Below are 22,831 nucleotides of genomic sequence, written 5' to 3'. Positions count from 1 at the left end.
GAGCAACTGCACTGTGCATCACTTGCTTTGTGTATTATTATTATTATTATTACATTATTATTATTGTTATTATTATTTTATTTCAATTATTAAACTGTTTTTATCTCAACCCAAGAGTTTTTCTCACTTCTACTCTTCCAATTCTCTCCCCCATCCCACCGGGGTGGGGGGGGAGGAGTGAGCAAGCAGCTGTGTGGTGCTCAGTTGCCGACTGAGGTTAAACCACAACATCTACTGTCCTGGTTGCCCAGTGGCAAGTCCTTCAAAATTGGCAAAGCACATCTGTATTTCTTGGAATAGGAGGAGAGTGGCTTAATCCAAGTATCTGTGACTCAAACCAATGAGGAACTGCTTTGGAACTGGTTGCACAACTGTTTTTGCTCCTCTGAGGTAAAATTTATTAAAGCTCATTCGGAAGCATCCTACAAGCTTTCCCACACTTGCACCTTGCCCATATCTGGGATCTTAAGCACAAAAGAATTCCTGAATTTTCAACCAGCTTCAGATTCATACGTTTCCTGTTTGGTTATCCAAATCACAAGAACCAAATAAGCACAGGTAGAAACTATTTCAATTATTACCATCAGAAATTAAGCTGTGTAAGTCTCATCTGAGACTAGAAGGCTAATAAGGAAAGCTGCAAAGCCTATTAAGCACCAACTTCCGTTGTCGTCATTCTCATATCTGATCACTTAAACACTATGAACTTACAATATCCCAAAGAAACATTTTTAAATTTAGGAAAAGCAAACATCAAGATTAAACAAAACCATGCAGACAATCTACTGCTACATAAAGCTTTAAGGGTTTCAGGAGCTGTAACTTGAAAATACCTTTGGCTGATTTGCCAAAATAAAGAGAAAGACAGTATTTTAAACGAACCCTTATAAAAGCAAATGCCTCTGGCTTGCAGCAGAGCTGAAAAAACATCCATAGAGCAATGAGTGTATGAATACACAAAGGCAAGAGGGAGGTACTTGACATTTCCGAATCACGTTTGAAGGGGGTAGTGGGGGAAAGAGGAAGAACATTACATACGAGGTACGGCACTTTGAAACTCTCGTGGGTTACTTGCAATAAGCCTTCTCCTTAGCTCATTCACACCAACTCCTGCAGGACCTGAAAAGTTGGCAAAGCAACTAATATTACTGACGGAGGCACTTTTTGCGTGCACCCCCCCCATATTCTAACACATTGCACACACACAAATGAAATGTAAATAAGTTCCCAAAAAATGTACCAGAAGTGACCGAAGCATCTTGATTGGTTCAGGGTACAAATCACCTCCCAGAAATATAGTCATACCCAGGAGGCAACCCAGCAATTCCATTTAAAAGAAAAAATTATTATCAAATACATCCAGACTTCGAAAGGACAATGGATTTGCCTTTACCCAGTTTGCTTTATCAGGATCATGGAACACTGCAGAACAGCAGCTTCCTTTCAGTCAGTATCATTAAAGACTACTTGAGAGCTGCAGCCCACTTAATACAGTATTTCCTATAGCAAGCATTATTAAAGGCATCTTTTTAGCTTTCCCTACTGCCCATGATTGAGATTTTTCTAGTCTGGAGTTTAATTTCACGCATTCTTCTTACTGTTGCCATATCTGTGCATTTAACACTGGCTGTAGAAATGCGCCCGTGTAAAGATGTTTGCTAGTAAGTTACAAATGTTTTCTCATCACTTTCTGTACCAGTCCCAACTGAATATAAAACCGAACCATTTCCCTAATAAAATCCACTATCAACCTGCATTCATAATTGTATGGCTTCTTCTGAGGACTTCATTATTATTATTTTTTTAAACATTCACTATCTCAAGCAAAGAAGATGATACATACATTAAACTTTGAAACGAACAATGGGGTCAAATTACATACAATCATTCTTGAAACATTGCTCTGAGAGCTACCACCTGCACAGTCTGCAGCGGGAAACCTTAGTGGATCAGCCCATGACCGACTGTTTCCTCCCCTCTGTTACAGGTTGTGAAATTTGCATGAGAAAGTAATTAACCTCTTACCCACTAGTATAATTAGTCTGTTCCGGTCTGCTGGGTGCCGCTGGTACCTAACCACCTCTTCGTATGGAGCTGCAAGAGTGCTGTAACAGCTGCTGGGGCACCGAGCATAACAGGACTGCTGGTTGGTCCGGGATTTCCTGCGACACAGGCGCATACTTCTACGGAAACCAGCTGTCAGGGGCAAAGACATCAGTACTGGAAAATACACCCAAGATGCTGGCAACTAGTGCTTTAGTCTAGAGCATCTCCTTCCAAGCCACACAACGTACTGGTTTTTTGAGCTTTTTGCAGGGTGAAAGTTAGTGAATTTCATTGTCACACTTGGCATGTCAGCTTGGTAGAACCTCTGAGCATTAAATGACAGCTAAAGAAGAGGTCAAATCTCACTGAAAGTCACCTGAAAATTAGCCCAGAATTAAAGACCCCCAAAAGATCCCCAAAACAAGCCGAAGGAGAAGTTCTGGCCACATAAAGCATCACTAGGGAACAGGTCAACCGTTTTTTGATAGTGTAGCTGGTTTACTCTCCTAAAGCAGAGTCTGGAACATTTTCTCCAGCCTCCAGAATGAATCCAAATATTTTAAAGGTCGCTATGGTTTAGTAACAGGGATAGGTTTGTTGCTCCACCTTATCATCCAACTTTGAAAACCTCACTTTTAGGTCTACTTTTCTAATGAAAGCCCTCATGATTATTCTCAACAGATGACAGACAACAGAACAACATTACACTCTAGCAAAATTAATCGTGAAGTAAGGGAAATCTTAACAGCCAGTCAAGTTAAAATAGTGGTGGTCAGGTCTCGGTAGAAATCTAACAGGAAGAGAGATTTAAATGGAGAGAACAAGTATTAGTAGAGGAAAGTGACTTCTTGAAGTTTGGAAAACAGCAAGTAGAATTCAATTCAGTAAGTCTTTAGGTGAAATAAAGAACAAAGCATTTTAACTTCAGACAAGCACTTAATCTAGATCAAGCCTCAAACATCTTACTTATCTTTAGTCACTGCGTACCAATAAAGACTCGTTGACCAAATTCACCAAATTCTTCCTCTTCTGGAATATGAAGAACAAATACTCATGAAATAAAAAAAGAACAGCAAAACCTTCAGAGCTAGATGGCTAACAATTATTGCTGATCCCAAATGAAAAAACAGTGTTTCAGTAAACATATGGAAGTATTACGCCTAACCTAATAAAAAAAGCACAATACTCCATAATATGAAATATCCAAACATTTCACATGACCAGTGACCAAGTCAAAGGGCCAATATTTCTGTAAGAGAAAGATTAAACTTAGAAAGTCTTGGTATTTTCTAAATTAGATTTGAAACTCAACATTTTATTTGTTTCATTCCTAAGACAACTAGATGCCAGTCAATGTTTTGAAATACTTATAGTAAAAAAACCTCCACATAAGTTGAGCTTTTCAGGTGAAACCTAGCTTACAAGAATTCTTTAGTTATAACATTACAATAACCAACAAGTCAGTAGCTCAAAATCAGAAATAAAAAAAAATTCTAACTCAGTTTCAGTCCATAGCATGCTTGGAAAATGCAACATGCATCTGCTCAGATCTTTCAGGCAGAATGAAGACCTGATTTTATTATTTCTTTCTAATCATCTTTGGATCAGTGATATCTGTGCTCCAACATCCCAGACTAATTTGTTTCCTCCAATTCTTTTTGTCCCCATTCTCATGTTGTTCCTTGTGAAGGCTTAGCCATTCAGGTGAGCCCTCTAAATCTCTACATGTATTTTTTTAAATGAATGAAATCTCTCCTGTAATGCTCAAAAATACACATTTCCCAATAGATCAATGCTATTTTATAAAGGTGATTTGAAAACAAATAACTAAGGAAAAAAATGGTGTCAGCAGTGTTTAGATTTCTCTTCAAAAAGGACTCCTGATTTTCCCCTGATCAAGCATGTAGTTATCCAAGCTGTGTATTCCCTTTATTTAGGCCTTGTTAAAGCAAGAATGAGATACAGAAGACATAGGCATATCTTTAAAGGTAGTAATTGTTCCAAGGCAAGAACATTATTTTCATTTGCAAAGCGTGAAATGTATCGTCTTTTAGCACTAGATTCTTTGATTGACAGTTCTCATAAGCATGCAAGTATCAAAACAAAATTAGATGCATCTTAGTTACTCTTCTTTCACATCTATACACTCTTCACTACTTGTACCTTTAAAATACAGTTTTATGCCTACATTTCTATATGTACTAATAACTCCCTGTTTATGACTGCAGAAAGAAACTACTTGGCACAAAACTGCTCGTTCAGGGCAAAGTTCAGAGTACGGTTCAGCTGACAGATGCCTGTATCATTTCTATCTTCAGGTCTTTTGAGCTGTCATTCAAATCTTTTTGAGCATTTCTGCTTTATCTACCCTCTGTTCTATGGTACGCAGTGCAGTATGGAATCCTACAGGGAACAAGCAATTCAGCTACCGGGTATTGTAAGAGGAGTGGTAGTTCCTGGTAATGCAATAGACAGATTCTAACAGATTACTGCTTACAGCAGACAGGGAGAAAAAAATTAGCGTTACCTTCTTTAAGCTCCTCTGCACGTTCAGATAGAGACAGACATAAAACAATTAGTTTTGTGAAGACAGTCTATACTAAGATTTGAAAAAAAAAATCCAACCAGCATTCTCCAATGCATTTAGGAAATTTAGGAAACAGGTACTGCAGGTTTTAAATCTAAAATACGCCTGTTTGAGCATGAATTCTCAGTTCCCAAAGAATGAGAGACCCAGCTACAGCATCTGTGTCAGTATTGTACTTGCAAAATACATCACATGGATGTTCAACTACTGGTTAATTTAAAGTGAAATGTAGGACAGCAAATATTTGCACCTTTATTCCTCTGACTGTCTGGATACAGCAGAGCGCTGACTCAGCACCGAGAAGTGAACCGAATTTGGAAGAGTACTCCCCAAGTGCAGTTATCAGAAACATCCTAGCCTGAAAACAAAAGACTGCCCTGTAGACCTGCTGGTTCTGTCTTAAAAGCTTTGGGCATTACTTGAGAGGTGGAAGAGAACAAACCACCTGTGGTAAGAGGAGAAGATCCGACTGGCAAGTAGGAATCTTGTGGAGAAGAGCAAGAGTAAGGCGGAATGACATTTTCTCCACAAGATTACCAAATATCTCAAAGAAGAAGTTTAGCAGTAGTAGATTTATTTTAGTGGAAAAATTATTTATTTTAGAAGATGTAAATTTTGCAGAACTCTGAATATGCTGTAAACAGGTAGCTGTTCCCTAAAACAAAACCCCCCAAAATAGCTTGGTTTAAAAAAAGCACTGATTGATTGTACGTCTTAGACATAAATCATTCATTTTATAAAAGCATTTTTGTTTCTTGTATGCCAGCCATGCACACAATCAGGAATCCACAACAGCTCTCCTCTTTACCACATCAGCTCCTACAGGCCCTGGGAATGCAGGCCTCTCTTACCCTAAGGTAATCCAATTATCCACCGACATCAGCACAGCCCCTGCTGTCACAGCTTGCATGGGTATAACTGATTAGGATTTGATAAACAGATCTGGTACTGATGCATAAGAAGAAACGCTCACACTTGTGGGATAACAGGGCAAAAACCTTACTGCTAAGGTAATCGGAGACCAAGAGGAAGACTTAAGGCAACAGGATTTTACATCATGGCTTTTCAAGCCAGAATGGCTTCTAAAGCTAAAACGGCATTCTGGTTTCTGTCACCTGCTTGTTTTTAAGACACTTGCTTGTCTCTGGACACCCTTCTCGCAGCGGAACAATAGCAAGGAATTTGGAGTTAGGTCAGAGGAACTTACCAGACTCAAATGTTTCTTCATCTTGTTTAGTAATCCAGATAGCAAAGATATTAAAATAAATTAAAAATGTAATTCTTTTCCTTCTCTAGAATGTCAGGATCAGAAATCAATTTTCCAGCTCCTATCAGTCTGTCTCACACATACTTTCCCCACTTCCCTCTACACTGAGGTGGCGAAATACAGCTCGCCGTGCTTGAATTAACTGTCTGGTCTCTCTCCATCCAGTCCTACAGGATCACATCCCTCCATGAGAGCTTTCTGAATTACCTCGGGAGAAGGAAGAATGAGCTGTGCTGCTTTAGGGAGCAAGTCAAGCTAACAGTCTTCACATGTACTATTTACATGTAAAACCTATTCGTGCTCAGTGCCTAAGAACGTATTCTCCTGAGATCAGTTTCCTGACAATGAATCGTGTGGGTTCTCCAAGACTACAATCATCTGCGGCATTAAATCTACAATAGGCAAAACCTATGGTAACATTACAGCCACAGTCCAAAACCTGAATCAAAGAGGTTGGATCTCATTCAGGCAGATATTTTTGGGGTGGTTCCTCTTTTCAGCACAACACTTCACTGTAAGCACTGTACAACAGAACTGCAAACAGCTCATTTTAATACACTAATATAGGATGAGGTTTCTACTGTATGAAAAATAGAATTTTCTACCATTAAGTTCATTAGGAGAATGAGTGGTTTTATCTGGGAAACAAAACCAGGCTTTAACTAGCTACTACCTTGAAGCAAATAGGGTAATCCAAGTGAATTCAGTTACCTGTTTCCACACACTTCTCATCAATCTGCATGTCTTCCTCTACAGATCAACACAAGGAAAAAAAAATTATCTGAATCAGAAAAACACTGGAGAGGAAAAAAACCTTACAGATCTTACAAGACTGAACTCAGACATCAGAAAGAAAATATTTGAAGCTCAGATCAGCTTTAGACATCTTTAAAGATTTTAACACTGTTAACTCCAACTTAATGATGTTCCCTGTCTTTAGTGAGCAAAAAGCTCTTCTTAAACTAGTGCTCTGAAAGGGTTGTGGCAGAGGCAAACACGTCTAACGGATTCTCCTTTTGAAATAATAAAAGGTTTAACATGGACATCAGAAAGAAAATATTTGAAGCTCAGATCAGCTTTAGACATCTTTAAAGATTTTAACACTGTTAACTCCAACTTAATGATGTTCCCTGTCTTTAGTGAGCAAAAAGCTCTTCTTAAACTAGTGCTCTGAAAGGGTTGTGGCAGAGGCAAACACGTCTAACGGATTCTCCTTTTGAAATAATAAAAGGTTTAACATGGCTGTCGCTCTGTTTATCCTGTCGATATCTATTTATTATTACCATGCCAGAATATAATTTACCACTCACTCCCTTCTCTCCTGTAGCTTTTGTAAGTGTGTTTCTTTCCAATATGCTTCACTCAAGGAAAGCGTTTTGTTTGGTTGATTTTATTATTATTTTTACAAGGAAGAAAAGGAAAAGAAAAGATTGATTCAGCTCCCTCTCCATCCCCAGACCACGTTAATTCACGTCCCTGAAATGCGATCTCGTGGGGTCACAATACTGCACTGCTTGTGTGTTCTGTTCTTGCGTGCCCCTCCAGATAGGCCCAGTAGGTGCTATTTTCCGGTTACAGGGCAATTGTCAGGGCATCTGTCAACCATATTCTGCCCATATGTATCCTTTAAGAAATACTCTCTCGGAGCTGCTCAGGTCAGCTGCTGAAGATGGGAGAGAAAGAGGGAGAGGAAAAGAGAAAGGAAAAAGTAGTCTTTCCTTCCTCAAAGCAACCCATCCAAACTGTCAGTTCCCCATCAGATCATGCATAGCTTAAGTTTCCACTTCAAGGCAATGTAAGCTTCTGCTATTTCAAATAAAAACAGACTTGATTTCAATTATGCTAAGCACACAACATGCCAAGAACTTGGGTTTCTTTTGCATGTGTTTACCAAACTGCCTCATTTCTCACAACTTTTTAAAAAGCCTGTAAAACCATGTGCTATATTGATTCCAGGTACAGGAACGCGATGTTGTCCAGGTACGATCTCCTACCTTCTTCCACAGTGCTTACTGCCCACAGCATATCCATTGAAGCAGTTAAAATGCAAAAAAATTATGATGAAAGAGAGCTCCAGCTCTAACGAACAAAGCAATCAGTGTGAGAAGAATCCTAGGCAATGAAACACACTCAATCTGGGAGTTATCACAAGAGAAAAATTAATTTTATACTAGTATAAAGAACCATAGAAGAAAATGGGGAGAGAGAAAAGAGGAAGAACATTCTTTGTCTGGGAATAATTGCATGTTTACAGAAAGTTATAGCTGGCAGAGAATAATGTTTCTGGATTATCACCACGAATAAACTCATGGGCAGCACAGCTTATCTTACACCTCAAGGAAAAAAGTTCTATCTTTCTCTCGATAGTTTTGATGTCAAAGAAACATTCTAAACATATCGCATGGCATCTTCCAGTGCAGAACTGTTATCTGCGTCCCCGGAAAGCCAGGCTAGTACAATTGTCACCTCAGACTTACTCACACCCAATTCTCCTAGAGAGAATTGGCTCTCCTAGAGAGCTCCTAGATCTTACAGACTTCAGAAGGAGTTGAATTCACAGCTTCTCTCACAGTCAGATCCCGAGTACACTGGAGACAACAACCTCCACCACCAGTACTCCAGGTACAACTGCCATTAAGTATTTATTTTCCTGGGGATAGTTAACACACTTCTGAGGTTACAATACGGCTCCAGAAACAATGTCTTTGAATTAAACTGAATTGTATGAGCTTCTATTTCGGTATCCCTGGAAACAGAGACAAGACCTTTCTTTCCTACTCTACCATTCAAATAACTTTTCACTCACACATTGATGATTTGAGACAGAGATGGGGCTGGAAGGGCTGAGACCACCAGAATTCTCGCTGCTTCCTACATAGAAATAAATTTATCACAGTTAAAGAAACAAAACAGTCCACAAGCACATTATGTTCCAGTCAGATTCACTGCTTACACATAGGATCAATCAGTACTGAGCTGACAGAAGACACCAAGAATGAAAACATTACCCATGTTTTAGCCCACTGCAAAGTCCTGAAAGAAAGCCAACGTGCTATCAGAACTATTTAAAGGCAATTTCCAAATCAGCAGCCCAGAAGTATTTAGAGTATTTTGAGTTTATATATAAGGACAGGAAGATAAGCCATACTGTGGTACAGACTCCTAGAAGTAGGAGAGTGTGCTACTGCTATGGGTAGTAGTACTACTGCCTCCGTTACTACACAGAGCCTCTTGCTTGCAGCCTCAATCACAACCTAGTTTGATTTCAACTTTCATTATACAGACCACAGTTAGGTTTACATATAGTACAAATTGAAGCTTATCATCTACAAATGTGTGGCCTTATGTCTTCCTGAGGGTAACAGACAGGACATGTGGCTAGAGGATCAAACTGAAAAGTGCGCTACAGCAGTTTAACTCCTCAGGTTCTGAAAGCATGTAGTGTAAAAATAATGGGCTATTTATGCAGAAAATAATAGGCAAGGGGTTCTTGTTCTTCCTTGAGCATGTTTTTTTGGTTTGGGTTTTTTTTCCCTCTCTCTTAATCTGATCTACTCAGTTTTGACCAAAGCTGAAGAGGTCATTCATGCCTCACAGGACATCTTTAAATAAATACTAAACAGTCAGGGCCCTTAATTTCCACCCATCTTTCAGCTCCTACACTCCACTAGATGTCTTAGCACTAGCACAGAGACTAAGCAACTGCTGTGAACTACTGAGACGTCAATTTAAGATTAGATCCAGGTGCTTTCAAAAGCTTTTTCTCACATAGGTACTCTTAAGAGAAGGAGAGCAAGAAGTCAGAGAACAAAGAGGAAAGGTGTTTGTCAGATGTCACTCTGAACCATACTGCTATAAAACTTCCGAAAATTTTAAATAGCAAAGTCTGAATAACTGGCTAATTTTTGAACTGGAAATCAGAAAAATTAAGACTTCTTTACCTTTTAAGAAGATGATTTGAGGGTATAAGTCCAGCACAGGCACTGAGATCTGAAACTTTCCTGGCCTGCCACCAGAGAGCATCATTCTGGTCCACAATCTGGAGTATTTCACCCTTCTTAAAAGGCAAGCCTGCGTCAGCGCATGGTATGGCAGGATCTTGCAAGGGCCAGTAATCTGCCATTGCTCGCACATAGAGCTGGTGAAGAAAATATACAAGAGTAAGTGGAAGCCATGTTTAGAACCGATACAACATGAGCTTTATAATCACAGGGCCAGATATTGCTGCTACTTAAGTCAATTCATGATGAAGTCAAGTTTTAAAAACAAGATCAAGCCCCAAACCCTATCTGTACATTAAGGGAGGAAAAAAAAAATTGTCTCATACATTGTGAAAAGAATTGATCTCCAACCCATAGATCAATCTGAAAATGTCTTCTTTACCTTTAACACAGCTATATTTCAGCTTACTATCTTTACTGCTTCAGCAACAGCTTACTGACGTCAGCTGAGAGGTAGCCATAAAGGCAAGTAACGCTTTAAGGATTGCAATAAACTTCTAAGCAACACCATTTCTTTGCATCACACCATTGGACATTATTGGGGTAACTGTTTGCAGTAACAATCCGGAAGAAAGAATGTCTCTTACTGTTGTTTGGTTGCTGACAGGCCGATTGGAAACTGGAATTAATTTGAACATAATTGTCCCCTGAGACAGGGCCTAAATGATTAAAAAAGGATTAAAATATGGCTGGTATTCAACACAAATAACCAAACATTGGCAGCACAAACTTAGCACATAATGATGACATATAATGTCTATGTTACAAATAGAATTTAGGCAGAGTCAATATGACAATACTGTTGTTTTTTTCAAAAGGAAACTCAAGAATGAAACTTCAAAGTCTTGCTAAATATTTTTAATTCAATGACATCTATGTTTCATTATAAAGAGATACAATTTCAACATTAATTGATACCAAATTTTTCTACTGAAATCAAATCTAAATTAGCGGCAGGGTCTGGTTAGACAAGTGATGTAAAGGGGGGAGGAAAAAAATACAAATATTTAAGAATTAAGCATTCCAATAGAGTTTGTATTTCTTATACCTAGAAATAGTACAACCAGGGAAGTAACACATAGAAAGACTTGATACTGATTACATACAGCAATACCTTACTGACTGGCACTAACACTTTGCAGTGAAGAACCCTGAAAGATTGTGGGTGAAATGATGAGTAAGTAACAGGGACAGCTCAACAGATTTCTTCATGAGAATTTTGACAACAGTGACTACCGCTGCCCTTTTTTGCAAGGTGAGGTATGTAGCTTACAAGTTCATTCACTCTGCTTTAGTGCATTTTGTAACATGGACTCTTATTAGAACAGCACCTTTCCACTACTTTCTTGTGGAATATTAACCGAGTGGAACTTCCAGAAAAAATATGAATCAGTAAAGTCTGAATAAATTAATATTTTTCCCAGAAGCTGCAGGTGGAATAGCCACAATTAAGTTAATTTCTATCCAGAACAGGGGTTAGATTTAATTCTGGTTTCATACCTTCTGATTTCATGAGCAGTTGTGAACTTCATGCACAGTAAGGAAACAATCTGAATTTTCTGTTAAAAATGTCAGACTTTCTCCTCTAAGAGAGTGTGTGTGTGCAAAGAAACAGCATACAGTTACTCTTAAGGTACAAAGGAGAAAAAAGATTCAATACCAGAATATTAATAACTTGCTCAGGCTCAAGTCCCTCAACAGGAACTCCATTTACTTCCACCAGTTTGTCTCCAGCGTACAGCAACCCTACAGTGAAAACAAGGATGAAAGCAGCAGCAGAAGTTTTATCACACCATGGATTACCTTGAGTAGGCGAGGCAGGGACACACAGATATGCCACAGGTTTGGAAGTCAACATTAAAAGTTTCCATACACCAGGTATGCAGGAAGACATTTTGGATTTAGGCTATATTGCCTCTGGATAGGACTGCAGACTTCTGTGGGTCACAAGAAGCTTGCATGCTTCCGTATTCTTATTTCCTCCCACCTCCCCCATACAACATGTTTACAACCTATTGATGATTTGCCTTAAAAGTAGCAGAAACATTTTAATATAGCTCCATTTCCCAAAGTAATTTCTGAACCTGTTCTAACTAAACCCGTTATATTGATAGACCATGATACTTGGAATCAGACCCTTAAAAATTCCAGGTGCAGTGGGAGGCCTTGCGACTCCTCTCTGTCCTTTACAAACTCTTCACAATATTGTTTACTCTTACATTTTCTTTCAGCTCAATTAAAACATTAATCAAACTAGGAACTTAATCAGCTATTCTCTATAGTTTGGGTTTTCTTCTCTATACAAAGGCCAGAAAATACTAAAAGGAACTATTTTATAATGATTACAGTTCAATTTTACTTCTGTTGTTTTACATTTTAGTTATGTTACATTTCCCAAGGAACATGGAACACATTCAATTCTAAGATGACAAAGTAGTAACATTTCCAAGGAAACTCCTTGGAAGATTGCTTAGCAACTAATGCTACCAAAGCGTTTAGTAGACTAGTGCCAAGAAGTATTCCTTAAAGCCCATTATCTTATAGAATCACAGACTACTGATGTTTTCCATTTCTCCATTAGGGAATGAGCTGGTGGTATTCATACTACATTGCAGTTTGGGATATTCCTGATCAATCTCATGACAGAGTTATCCAGGTATTGGTGCCGAGAGTAAGTAATAAAAACTGGATTTGTACCTCAACTCAGTCTCAAACATAGCACATGCATATGAAAATTAATGAAACCAGAATCAAAGTCACTGCAATGTATCACTATTTACAGTGCTGCCCAATGTACACATCTTCTTGCTCTATAATGGAAGACTAATCGTAGAAGCTAAGCTATTATCTTACTTCAAATATCTTATTTCAAGCTCAAATTTTTGTATTACTTTGTTTCAAATTACACATACCACTTCTGTCTGCTAGCCCACCATGGATCACACGGGCAACTGTTATGTCACCTGTTATCTCATGGCGTTTAATGGTGGCACCCTGGCAAATAAAAACAAAGAAAAAACACACTGATCACTGAAGAACCGCTGTAAATTTCCTTTCACATCACAAGTCTGATCTACGCAATGACAAAAAGGCATTGAAAGATACAGCCTTTTTAACACCACACTGATCTAGGGATAACGTAACATGATTAGTACCAAGTCCTTCAATGTCTTCAACTTTCATCATACTAAAATAACCTCATTGACTGACTGTAAGGAATCTTTTCTATATCAAATATTACAGCTGTCTTTTCCTAAAACAGATTAGTTAAGCTATACAATGATTTCTAAAGAACCTTTCAGAGCCTCTCCTCCCTTCCTTACTATTTTGGCCAAAGGAATAGCTCTCAATCCTATTTGCATTTTCATTATATGAGATGAAAACATCTGCCAAACATTCAAACCTTGAGCGGACAAGGCACTGAACAACCTGCTCTAGTTGTACCCGCACTGAGCAGGGCTAGATGGTCTCCTAAGGTCCCTTCCAACCTCAACAATTCTTGTGATCCTGTGAAAACTGGACAAGAACGCACACAATCTCTGTGACATTCCTGGAAAGAAACCAATATGCATTATCAATACTTGTGTAAGTTAAAATAATTTGACAGACATCAGAAAGCTCCCTCACCAGAGGCTGGTTGTTTTTCACTAAGCAGACAATCCTCATAGCTTCCTCATTTTCAGGTATGTTGTCTGGCAGTGGTGGAAGGGTTGGTTCAAAATCTTTCTGGGCCACGGTATCATGAGCAGATAGCAAGGCCTGTTACAAACAAAAACAAGCAAACCAACCAACCCATAAGCAAAGATCATACAATAGAACAGCTTTAAACAGTGACTGGTCAGAAAACAGAATTCGGCGAGTAAGTTCCTATGTGAACATAGATCCCTTTCACACATTGACATTTTCTTCTTTCCACGTGGAAATTCAAACTGTGAAATAAAGTTTTAAGAACAGTTCCTCTCTCTGCTTCTTCTGGAAAAACTTACAAAAGATGAAACATTTCTATCTGGAACTTCAGGGTAAAGAATGCAGGTTTTGCAATTGCAAGGAAAATTTGGTTTTATATGTCTGCATCAACTGCTCAGAATTTAACTTTGTAAGAAACATCTCTCTCAAACCGAGCCCTTAAAATGCAGCCCATTGCAGGTACTTCAGTTACACAGTCCACATCTGATTTCACAACTAGGTTAGTTCATGACTAGGAAACGATGTCTCTTCTGGCTCCTTTGCCAATTCTTGTGAACAGCTGGCCATCTGTTTCCTTTCCCACTGCAGACAGCTCTATGAGCAAACTTCTTCTTTCCTTAAGCAGGACTTGCCTTTAAGTGTGGAGCTCGCAGGAGTCGTCTTAGCTCTTTGATCTCTCCAGACTGAGGGGCTTCACGCAGTAACTCTACCACCTGATAAATGTAAGAGAGAAAGCACAGAGACTGGTTCTGGTGGGCAATTAATTTAGAAAGCTCTAAATTGAACTTAGAGGAATATGGTATGGTAAGAGTGTTAAGCCCCCCACGTTATATGACTAGGAATGTATCCATACGGTTTGCTCTAGAATTGGACAATATGACCGCAGCTGCACAACACTCAGCCAGGCTTAATTTAGTTCAGGCACAGTGCCATGTGCTCTAAATTAGTTTTTTCTCCTGTGCCTCAACCAATTTCACCACTAGTGTCAGTTTTCCACTTAGTCATTAACTCTCCCTCTAATTCAGAAATTTAAGAATCAATCAGCTATTACAACTAGAAAAATCCAAAAAGCTTTTCAAAATCCTCATGTCAGACTGCTTGATTGTAGCCATAACACTGAACCACACAGTTACATGGGAAGAAAAATATATGGCCAGCAGTTAAAACAAATAATTTAGGTGTTCATTACACTGGCCAGGGCTCATGCAGTCTAGTGATCACAGCTGCATGCATTTCTCATCCCCCCCTCCCAACACAGTAAGAGTTATCAAGTAGTTTGACAAATGCGTGAGGAGAGAATCTTTCAAGTTTACATTGTGTACTCAGACCTGAGACACAAAACGAATACCAGAACACTGTTGTCTGCAGCTAAGTTGACTAATTTGGTAGGAGTAAGTAAAGCAATACACTACGTATACACAGCCTTACCTCACGAGTCAATGCACGTGCCTGCAGCATGACAGGAACTGGTCTTTTTCCGAGGTAGTGTTGGAGGCATTCATAAATCTATTGCATACCATGATAGACAAGACAATGCAATGATGATACGATCTGTTCACATGATTATATAGATACACATGATAGACAAGACAATGCAATGATGATACAATCTGTTCACATGTTTATATGGATACATACACAACACACAAAGGACAATATTGTATTTCTGGGAATTTCTCAGTCCAACTAGAGCCAAAAAGTTTGCAATCTCAATCCTTAATGCCTAATGCATCTGGAATTGAATCTATAATTCATCGTCTTTCCATATTATCATCCACCTAGCCAGTTATGCTGTAGTTTTGAATTTTCCAATAAGAAAAGCTGATTACACAGGACAACAGCCTGATAGTGTCAATTCTCTGACTTGTAGCTTGCTTCCTTCCCCTAGTTGCAGGCCTGATTAACAATTTAACTTAAATTTAAGTTAATTAAATTGACTTAAATTAAGTTAAGTCAATTTAACTTAAAACAAAATAAATTGCTGTATTTAAAATGACCTTATGGACATTCTTATCCACTGCAAGTTTTTCTTCTTCAAAATGTAAACATTTTAAAAATCCTTGTTAAATAAAGAGCAGAATTTGTGCAGAATTTGTACAGAATTTGTCTCAGAGATACAATTCTGCTCAAGAGAGAAACACCAGCCAAAACTCTGTTCTATAACAACATAAAATCTTCAACTACACATCAGATCAGTGTGGGCAAAACAAAAAAATACAATTTCACAAGCATCCATGCCAAAAAGTGGGATGCATAGCCATGGAGAGATTTAAGAATAGAACAGACAGCTGAGCAGTGCTGTGTTCAGCCTACGTCTCCATCTCCCTGGCCTTAATATGGACGTGTAAAGTAGAAAAGCTTTAATGTCTAGGACATTATGAAAGAGAATACTTTTTTTTTTTCTTTAAAGTGAACGTGGTTTTGTTCACCTTGACTGCTGATGTTAGGACTATGAGCATTTAGCGTAAATAAGCATTTATTGTGCTGATATGGCCGAATAAAGTAGCTATCCCCTAGAGATTGTTCTTTAGGAAACCTTTGCCTTCACAGCTAAATATTACTTTACCTTTAAAAGTGCTTGTAGCCAGCGGGATCTGAGGAGGTCATATAACATGCCGCCATTGACATCTCTTTTACAGAGCAAACTCAGTTCTTGTAGCACTAGAGTCAGAACATGAGATATACCTGAGCCCAAGAGACAGAAAAGCGCAAAACATTTCATTTCAAATAGAAGACCAACCAAAGCCAAACAGTGACCCAGGCCTTTGAAAAGCACCTTTCCTCAGTTTATACTTCCAAGAAACACACCCATTTCCTGCCTGCTTTGCTTGTTTCCTGCAATCAACTCTGTTGCATAAAAGCTTTATTTTATTATGTTATTAACCAGCAGGGTTAGGTCAATACTAGCAATTTTCAACTGACCTGTGAGAAAAACACACAGGGAATCTCACACATATCAATCTGGGTTCAAGCTCGTACCTCCTACTGAGAAGTAAACATAAAAAATTGCCTCGTTCATTTTATAGGCTTTTCTTTTGGATGACCCACTGTTTGAGCCAGGGACCATCTGTTTTTCTCCACTCTTGAGAAGTGCAGATGTTTTGGAGAATATCACTAATGAAAACGCAAATTCCTGCCATACTGTTGTCACAGATAGCCACAATACGTCCCAGGAAGGGGGAAGGACCGTTCTAACTATTACAAGCAGCACTTGATCTGTTAGGAACAGTATTCTAATACAGTGGAAAACCGAAAAATCCAGTGTCTTTCTAAAATCTCAAGGAGGCAGAATCTAAGAGGTGACAAATAGATAAGATGTTACACAAAGTCAGGCCTAGATACAAACTGGATTTTTGTAAGTGCATGGAATTTAATTTTACCTCAGAAATGACAACAGATCATTTCTGGTATGTGACACTCTTCCCAAGAAAAACAATGTTTATAGCAGCACTAATACAATACATACCAAATGCTGGGAGTTAGATTTATTAAGCTGTAAGGGTTCTTAAGGAGACCATAAGAGCTGGATGCCTGACTCCCACTGAATGTCAAAGGAAAGTAAGTTCTCAACTCTTGTGTATTTTGGTCAGCACAAGCTGTCTCTTTGCTCTTTAGTGCCAAAGGAATCATACAATACAGTTGTAACTGGAGACTTTCCTTTGTATTTATTTGTTTACAACATTAAACTTGGTATGTTTCAATGAGTAATATTGTAATACAAGAAAAATGTTGAAATAAAACCAAGACACTAGGAGTTTCTAAAGTTACATCAGCCAAAGTCAAAACAATAATTTCTTAAAACTAAAGCTCATCCAGCGGACCCAGAACAGCTGAGTACTCGCTGCTGCAGCTACTATCATCAGCTGCTATCATCCAGTCACCACAGCTAACCTAAACGTGGAAGCCCTTCTTTACTTACTTCTGAGCACAATGTTTATAGCCATTGACAGTTGTTTTCTGTATCAGCTCTAGACCTTGATGTTACCAACACTTAGTGAGATCAATCTTCAACTTTAGTTTCACTGAGGTATTTTCCTTATGCATGAATTTATACAGGCACTTGCCTGCTAAGTTTCTGCAGACAGGACTTTTGCCTCAATCATCAGGCAGAATTATTGAGTATCCAAACTGGGAAAGCCTGGAAATGTACCTCATTATCAAAAGAATCGTCTGTTTCTGGAAAGCAGACATCTAAGCATTTACAAAAATTATAAACTCAGTGAACCCTGATTGTGAGCCCCACAGGGAAATATCTCCCAAAACACAGTTAACTTAAAAGGATTCTCTTCTACAGGAACTTCCTAGTGCCTAACAGAACACTACCTTTGGTGGAGACACTTTTTAAGATCTCTTCCTCATTACTGGTTGCCTCTTTTTGAGATGACTTGTACTATCTCCTAGAATGCTATCCCTACATTAAACTGGGCTCAAATAGACCAAGATGTTCCATACAGAAGCACAAACCTTCAAACAACAGAGAATCATTTCCTTAAGCAAAAAAATCTCTTGCAGTTATTAGTAATTGTTGACACAGCTGCAGAGACCCCTGACTTTATAAGACAGAAACAAATGCCAGGTATTCTCTTCTGACACTGTAAATTAACTGCATACCACCATTAAACACCAAGAATCATTCCAATTATTAAGTAGTAATACTTCTAGACGTGTTCATCTCTCTCGACTCAATGGAAGAAGAGTTACAGAAACCAAGGAATAAAACTTTTTGTCCGTTTTCTTTCTCTTTGAAAAAGAGATGCAAAAGTTATGAGTACCATTATCTTGACTGCAGACTGTTGGCACCTCCATCTTTTGCTTTATTCAAGGAGATTCCATCCACTTTGAGTACTGCATTCACGCCAAGTAGGTTTCACAAAGATAGATGCTGAACTAGGGAAAAGAGTACACTCATATCAGAATACTGTCAGGTATTTTAGATTGATAAGAAAGCAGAATTTAAAATAAGGGGGCAACCATTCATATTTGAAGTGCACAACAGGTTGCAAGCATAAATTAAATACACGAGTCCCACCTGTAAATTCAGTTACGCACCGGCATCCAAAATGCAGACAGTCAAACCTCAACTGTAATATGACCTTTTACTTCCTTCATGGAATTGTCATTAGCTTGCTTCACTAAGCCATCTAAAATAACAAGCTATTTTGTACATCTACTGTTCCCCAGCTTTAAGTGCACTACTGTGGAAGGTTATAATTTTTTCCACAGACTTTAAAGAACATACTACATTTAATTCCTCTTGTTATCAACACGATATTAAAATTGAAAGATTCTGGAGTTTCTACTGAATTTTCATTGAGCAAGGACATGATTTTGCAAAAAAAAGATCCCTGTTTCTATCACTGGTAGAATTTAAGGTCTTTGAAGGATTTGTTCCACAAAGATTTCATATTTTCCTCTATTTCCTCACAGTGACTTAAAACACAAAAAAATGCAAACCCAAATGAAAACCCCCACACCTTACCTTACTGGTATCATCATCTCTCTCAGGCAATGTATAATTGGTTGCTACTTTTAGAGAGAGTCAAAGAAGTTATTTGCTCATCTAAAAAAACCCTCCTATATTATCTTTCATTATAAAAAGCAGCATATACTACCTTATTATTTTTTTCTTTAAATTTTAAAATAGGAATTTTTAAGTAATGCAGGAAGCCAACACTTACACTAATTAATCTGTATCCATGTCACACTGAACTTTTCGTATATAAAAAATAAGCCTTCTAAAATTTTCTTCCAAATTCCTTCCCTCCCTTAAACTTTGGTGACAACCTATCACTGACCTATAATGTTCCCTTAGACTAAAAATGGAGGAAGCTCTCCAATCTATTGCTAATAGGAAACAATGCAGTACAAGATTGCTTCAGAGAATTCTCGGAACTCTTCTTTGCAAACAAGTATGGAAATTCCCTAGGGAACACTGTATGGTGCATTTATACCCCAAAGCATCAGGAATCTATATATGAAAGATCTAAAGTAATTCAGGATCTTCATTACATCCTAGTTGATCTAACTTCAAATCACACGTGATACAAGTTTGAAGATATTGTCATGATTACCAGTATTGTTAAGATTACTCTTAAAGAGTTAAATACTTAAGCCGGTCACTCAAGAGATGATTCAGAGTACAAGTTAAAAAACCCTGTAACATCAGATATCTGAGCACCTCAGCCAATACCAAATCCCAGTGTGACACTGTATGCACAGTGAATGCCTTAACAAATTCTGTTAAACATACAGTAGTTTATCTCCTGGATTAGTAGAGCAAAAAGGCAGCCATTTTCCTCTAGATGGTTCTGTGAACAGAAAACATCAAAGGTACGAGCAGGAAAAGTATTATGTGGATCTGTTTATAAAAGCAGAAGGCATTACTGTCGCTTTTACTGCACTTAATACTTATTTTTAGAACGTGCTTCCTCTCTCCTGTTAAACCATAAAACTGCTTTCAAAAGGCAGTGGAAATTAAGGGAGGAAAAAAAAAATCAGAAGTTATGAGATTATGGTTCAAACATTTTATTACTGAGTATTGGTAATTCGTTGCAAGTTACCTCTATGGGATACTCAGTGATACATCTTACTGAAATTCTAATCCAAAGATTGCTTTTAAAATTATGATTTCTTCTTTCAAAGACTAACAAAAATATGTTTGATCCTCCCCCAATACCCAATGCAACATTTCCATTTCAGTGTTAGATTATACCACATAATAATTTTTCCATTGGGAACAACTATTTTTCATATTTTATGAATGTAACACTGAATCCTTCTACCACACATCCACTGGGAACTGGGTTTTGAGCTGCAATTATTTCTTTTTTTTTTTCAATAGTCTGAGTTCTGTTCCTTTAAGAGTTTGCCTTCCCCTTTGTTAAGCTTAGTTGATCTGCCTAATGATGGATTTAACAAAGCAGGCCATATAAATCTAGTCACGAATACCTGTTTCTTAATTACTGAAGACATTAGGAGTAGGACAGAAATCTTTACTGTGGGATGGTATAGACATGGAAAGAGGAATCCCTTTGTTGCAAAGTACATTCAGGACAGTGGCGCTCCTGGTTTTCACTGAGGAACAGCAATATGAAAACACAAGTAACCCTCAGGTTGGTTGATCTCTGTCCCATCCCTGCCTCCCTCTTTTTGGAAACTAAGAATCTATGGGTCCAGATTCAGTTGCAGAAGCATTTACAAAGAGATGGTACTCAATCTGTGAGTTATGTCCTAAAAAGAAACAACTTCTGACAGCTTATCCCATAAACTACATTTCAGAAGCCCCATTTCCTATTATTACTACTAATTCTAAAGCTTCTCTAGCTTTTATAACTATTTTTTTTCAGATTTTTCAAGAACTAAAGACAGACCCTGCTGACATCTATTGGTTCCCACATACAATGGCTGTTTACCTTGCTTTATATAGTCTACAGAGACATCCAGCAGCATACTCCCAATTCAAAATCCTGATTACAGTTTTGTGGTAAAGGATGTTTGAAGGCAAAAGAAAAGAGCATGTCCAAACATTTCAGATGTACTATAAGGGAGCCAATGCCCGATCTGTATGTTATATTTCACATACTGAAAGTCCAGATTTAAAAATCTGATCACATACATCCCTCAAAAAAACCCCCAAACCAACCCAACTTTTTTCCCCTCAAAAAAGAATAAATGAGTAAAATCCCTGTTATAATATAGCTGGGCTTTCTGGGACAGCTGCCCTAACCCTAGCTGAATTTGTTTGGCCAACTCACATCTACAAATACATTCTGGTTGTCAACTGTGATCAACTTTACTTATTACTATGCACCCGTTAGCAGATATATGATTTTATAGCAGTTGGTTCACTCAAAGCATACACAACTTTTATCCATAAAGATACTCTGCCACCCAGAAGGCTCTCAACACGTTGTACTTACAGTAACTTCCGATGCAACAAAGCCCAGCTCTCTCCAGAATAAAACTCCAGTTATTTCAAGTCTAGATCTGGCTTTTCCTATGTTTTGTCCTATTTAGCTTCGAAGCACCAGCCTGCATGCCCTTTTAAGTAGGGTGGGACCCTGCAAACACATATAGGGAAACATGTAAAAGACAAGAAATATTTCCAAAAGCTTTTTGGTTTAACTAGTTAAATGAAAGTTTAGAAGACCCCTTAACCTCAAAATAGGCAAGCAAAACCCCTCAATTTTTTGTGGAAGACTCCTCAGATGCATACTGAAAACTGAATCTTTTCTCTTGTGATAACTGTAGTGAAATTATCATAATCTTAAGACCTGCTTTGTTCAAGTAGTGTTGTCTACCAAACTGGCATGTCACCATATCAACAATTAGCATTGCTTATATTCTATTACAAAACAGAGAAGTTTAAAGGAAGAGTGGGAAAAAAAAAAAAAGCCCACAACTCTCTCCAGTCTAGTCTTAAGAATACCTTAATCAAGGTCCCTTTTAGCCTTTGGGAGCTGGATCGTATTTATTTCTTCTTAGCTAGGCTAGATCTTGCACAGCACAGTGACTCAGAATGGGAAAGAACTAAACCAAAGCAAGTTACTCTGTTGCTGGCAAATAAAGAATATTCTACAATATTCTACTGAACAGTTATTGCATTTTTAAATATACCACTGAGAATCATCCTGCAAATAGAGACAAAGAAGAACATTTCTGGAGATGCTAAAATACTTCTGATTCTGCTAAAATACTAACCAGTATTGTTACCCCTTTAAAATACTCAAAAGATTAATTTTTTTTTCCCCCCCATGGAGCCTTGTAGCTTCTGGTATCACTACTGCTTCCATAGAGAACAGATGTGGGATTAACTTGAGTCTGTTCAGAAGTTTTAGGCACCCTGTTTTTCTTGAAGGTTGACCTCGGATTTCCAAGAAAAACTGGGAAAGCTACTGAATGCTGATTGCTTGCCTTTTTGGGTGAAATCCTTGGGTATAGCTATCAGAGAGCTGCTAGGGTTAATAGTAAACATGGACTTAGTAACCCTTCCATCCATTGTTGCCTTTTTAAACTACAGAGTTTATGCTCACACTGACAGAAGAAGCATTTAAACATCAAAATCTGTCAAGTTCTTAACAACAGAGCTCACCTCATTCATAAAGTAGTAGCTGCTTCCTATTTTCACACAACAAAAGGAAAGCAGCTTCCAACCGTGAAGCCTGGTTTCAGCGGCTGTCAGTAGCAATAGATGATGAATAAGTCATTACCAGAAGAGAGGAAGAATAGTATCTTGCTTCTGTG

The 22,831-nt window shown here is 38.1% G+C and overlaps 1 protein-coding gene across 1 annotated transcript in view; it reads right to left on the bottom strand.

Moving 5' to 3' along the window:
* The window catches only part of MPP4 (membrane palmitoylated protein 4), a 23,486-nt gene extending 5,065 nt beyond the window's left edge, over positions 1 to 18,421 (bottom strand). Inside the window, 17 exon segments of the mRNA XM_019473496.1 lie at positions 1,039 to 1,119; positions 2,026 to 2,196; positions 3,034 to 3,075; positions 4,574 to 4,588; positions 5,841 to 5,861; positions 6,612 to 6,650; positions 7,895 to 7,912; positions 8,707 to 8,771; positions 9,842 to 10,038; positions 10,489 to 10,560; positions 11,562 to 11,647; positions 12,814 to 12,895; positions 13,529 to 13,660; positions 14,221 to 14,301; positions 15,017 to 15,094; positions 16,155 to 16,273; positions 18,361 to 18,421. Coding sequence (XP_019329041.1) covers positions 1,039 to 1,119; positions 2,026 to 2,196; positions 3,034 to 3,075; positions 4,574 to 4,588; positions 5,841 to 5,861; positions 6,612 to 6,650; positions 7,895 to 7,912; positions 8,707 to 8,771; positions 9,842 to 10,038; positions 10,489 to 10,560; positions 11,562 to 11,647; positions 12,814 to 12,895; positions 13,529 to 13,660; positions 14,221 to 14,301; positions 15,017 to 15,094; positions 16,155 to 16,273; positions 18,361 to 18,421 — 1,360 coding nt within the window.
* Between the last annotated feature and the right edge of the window lie 4,410 nt (positions 18,422 to 22,831).

The sequence above is a fragment of the Aptenodytes forsteri genome, unplaced genomic scaffold (genome assembly GCF_000699145.1).
Source record: "Aptenodytes forsteri isolate BGI_AS27 unplaced genomic scaffold, ASM69914v1 Scaffold183, whole genome shotgun sequence".
Lineage (NCBI taxonomy): Eukaryota > Metazoa > Chordata > Aves > Sphenisciformes > Spheniscidae > Aptenodytes > Aptenodytes forsteri.
This window is presented reverse-complemented; position numbering and strand designations above follow the sequence as displayed.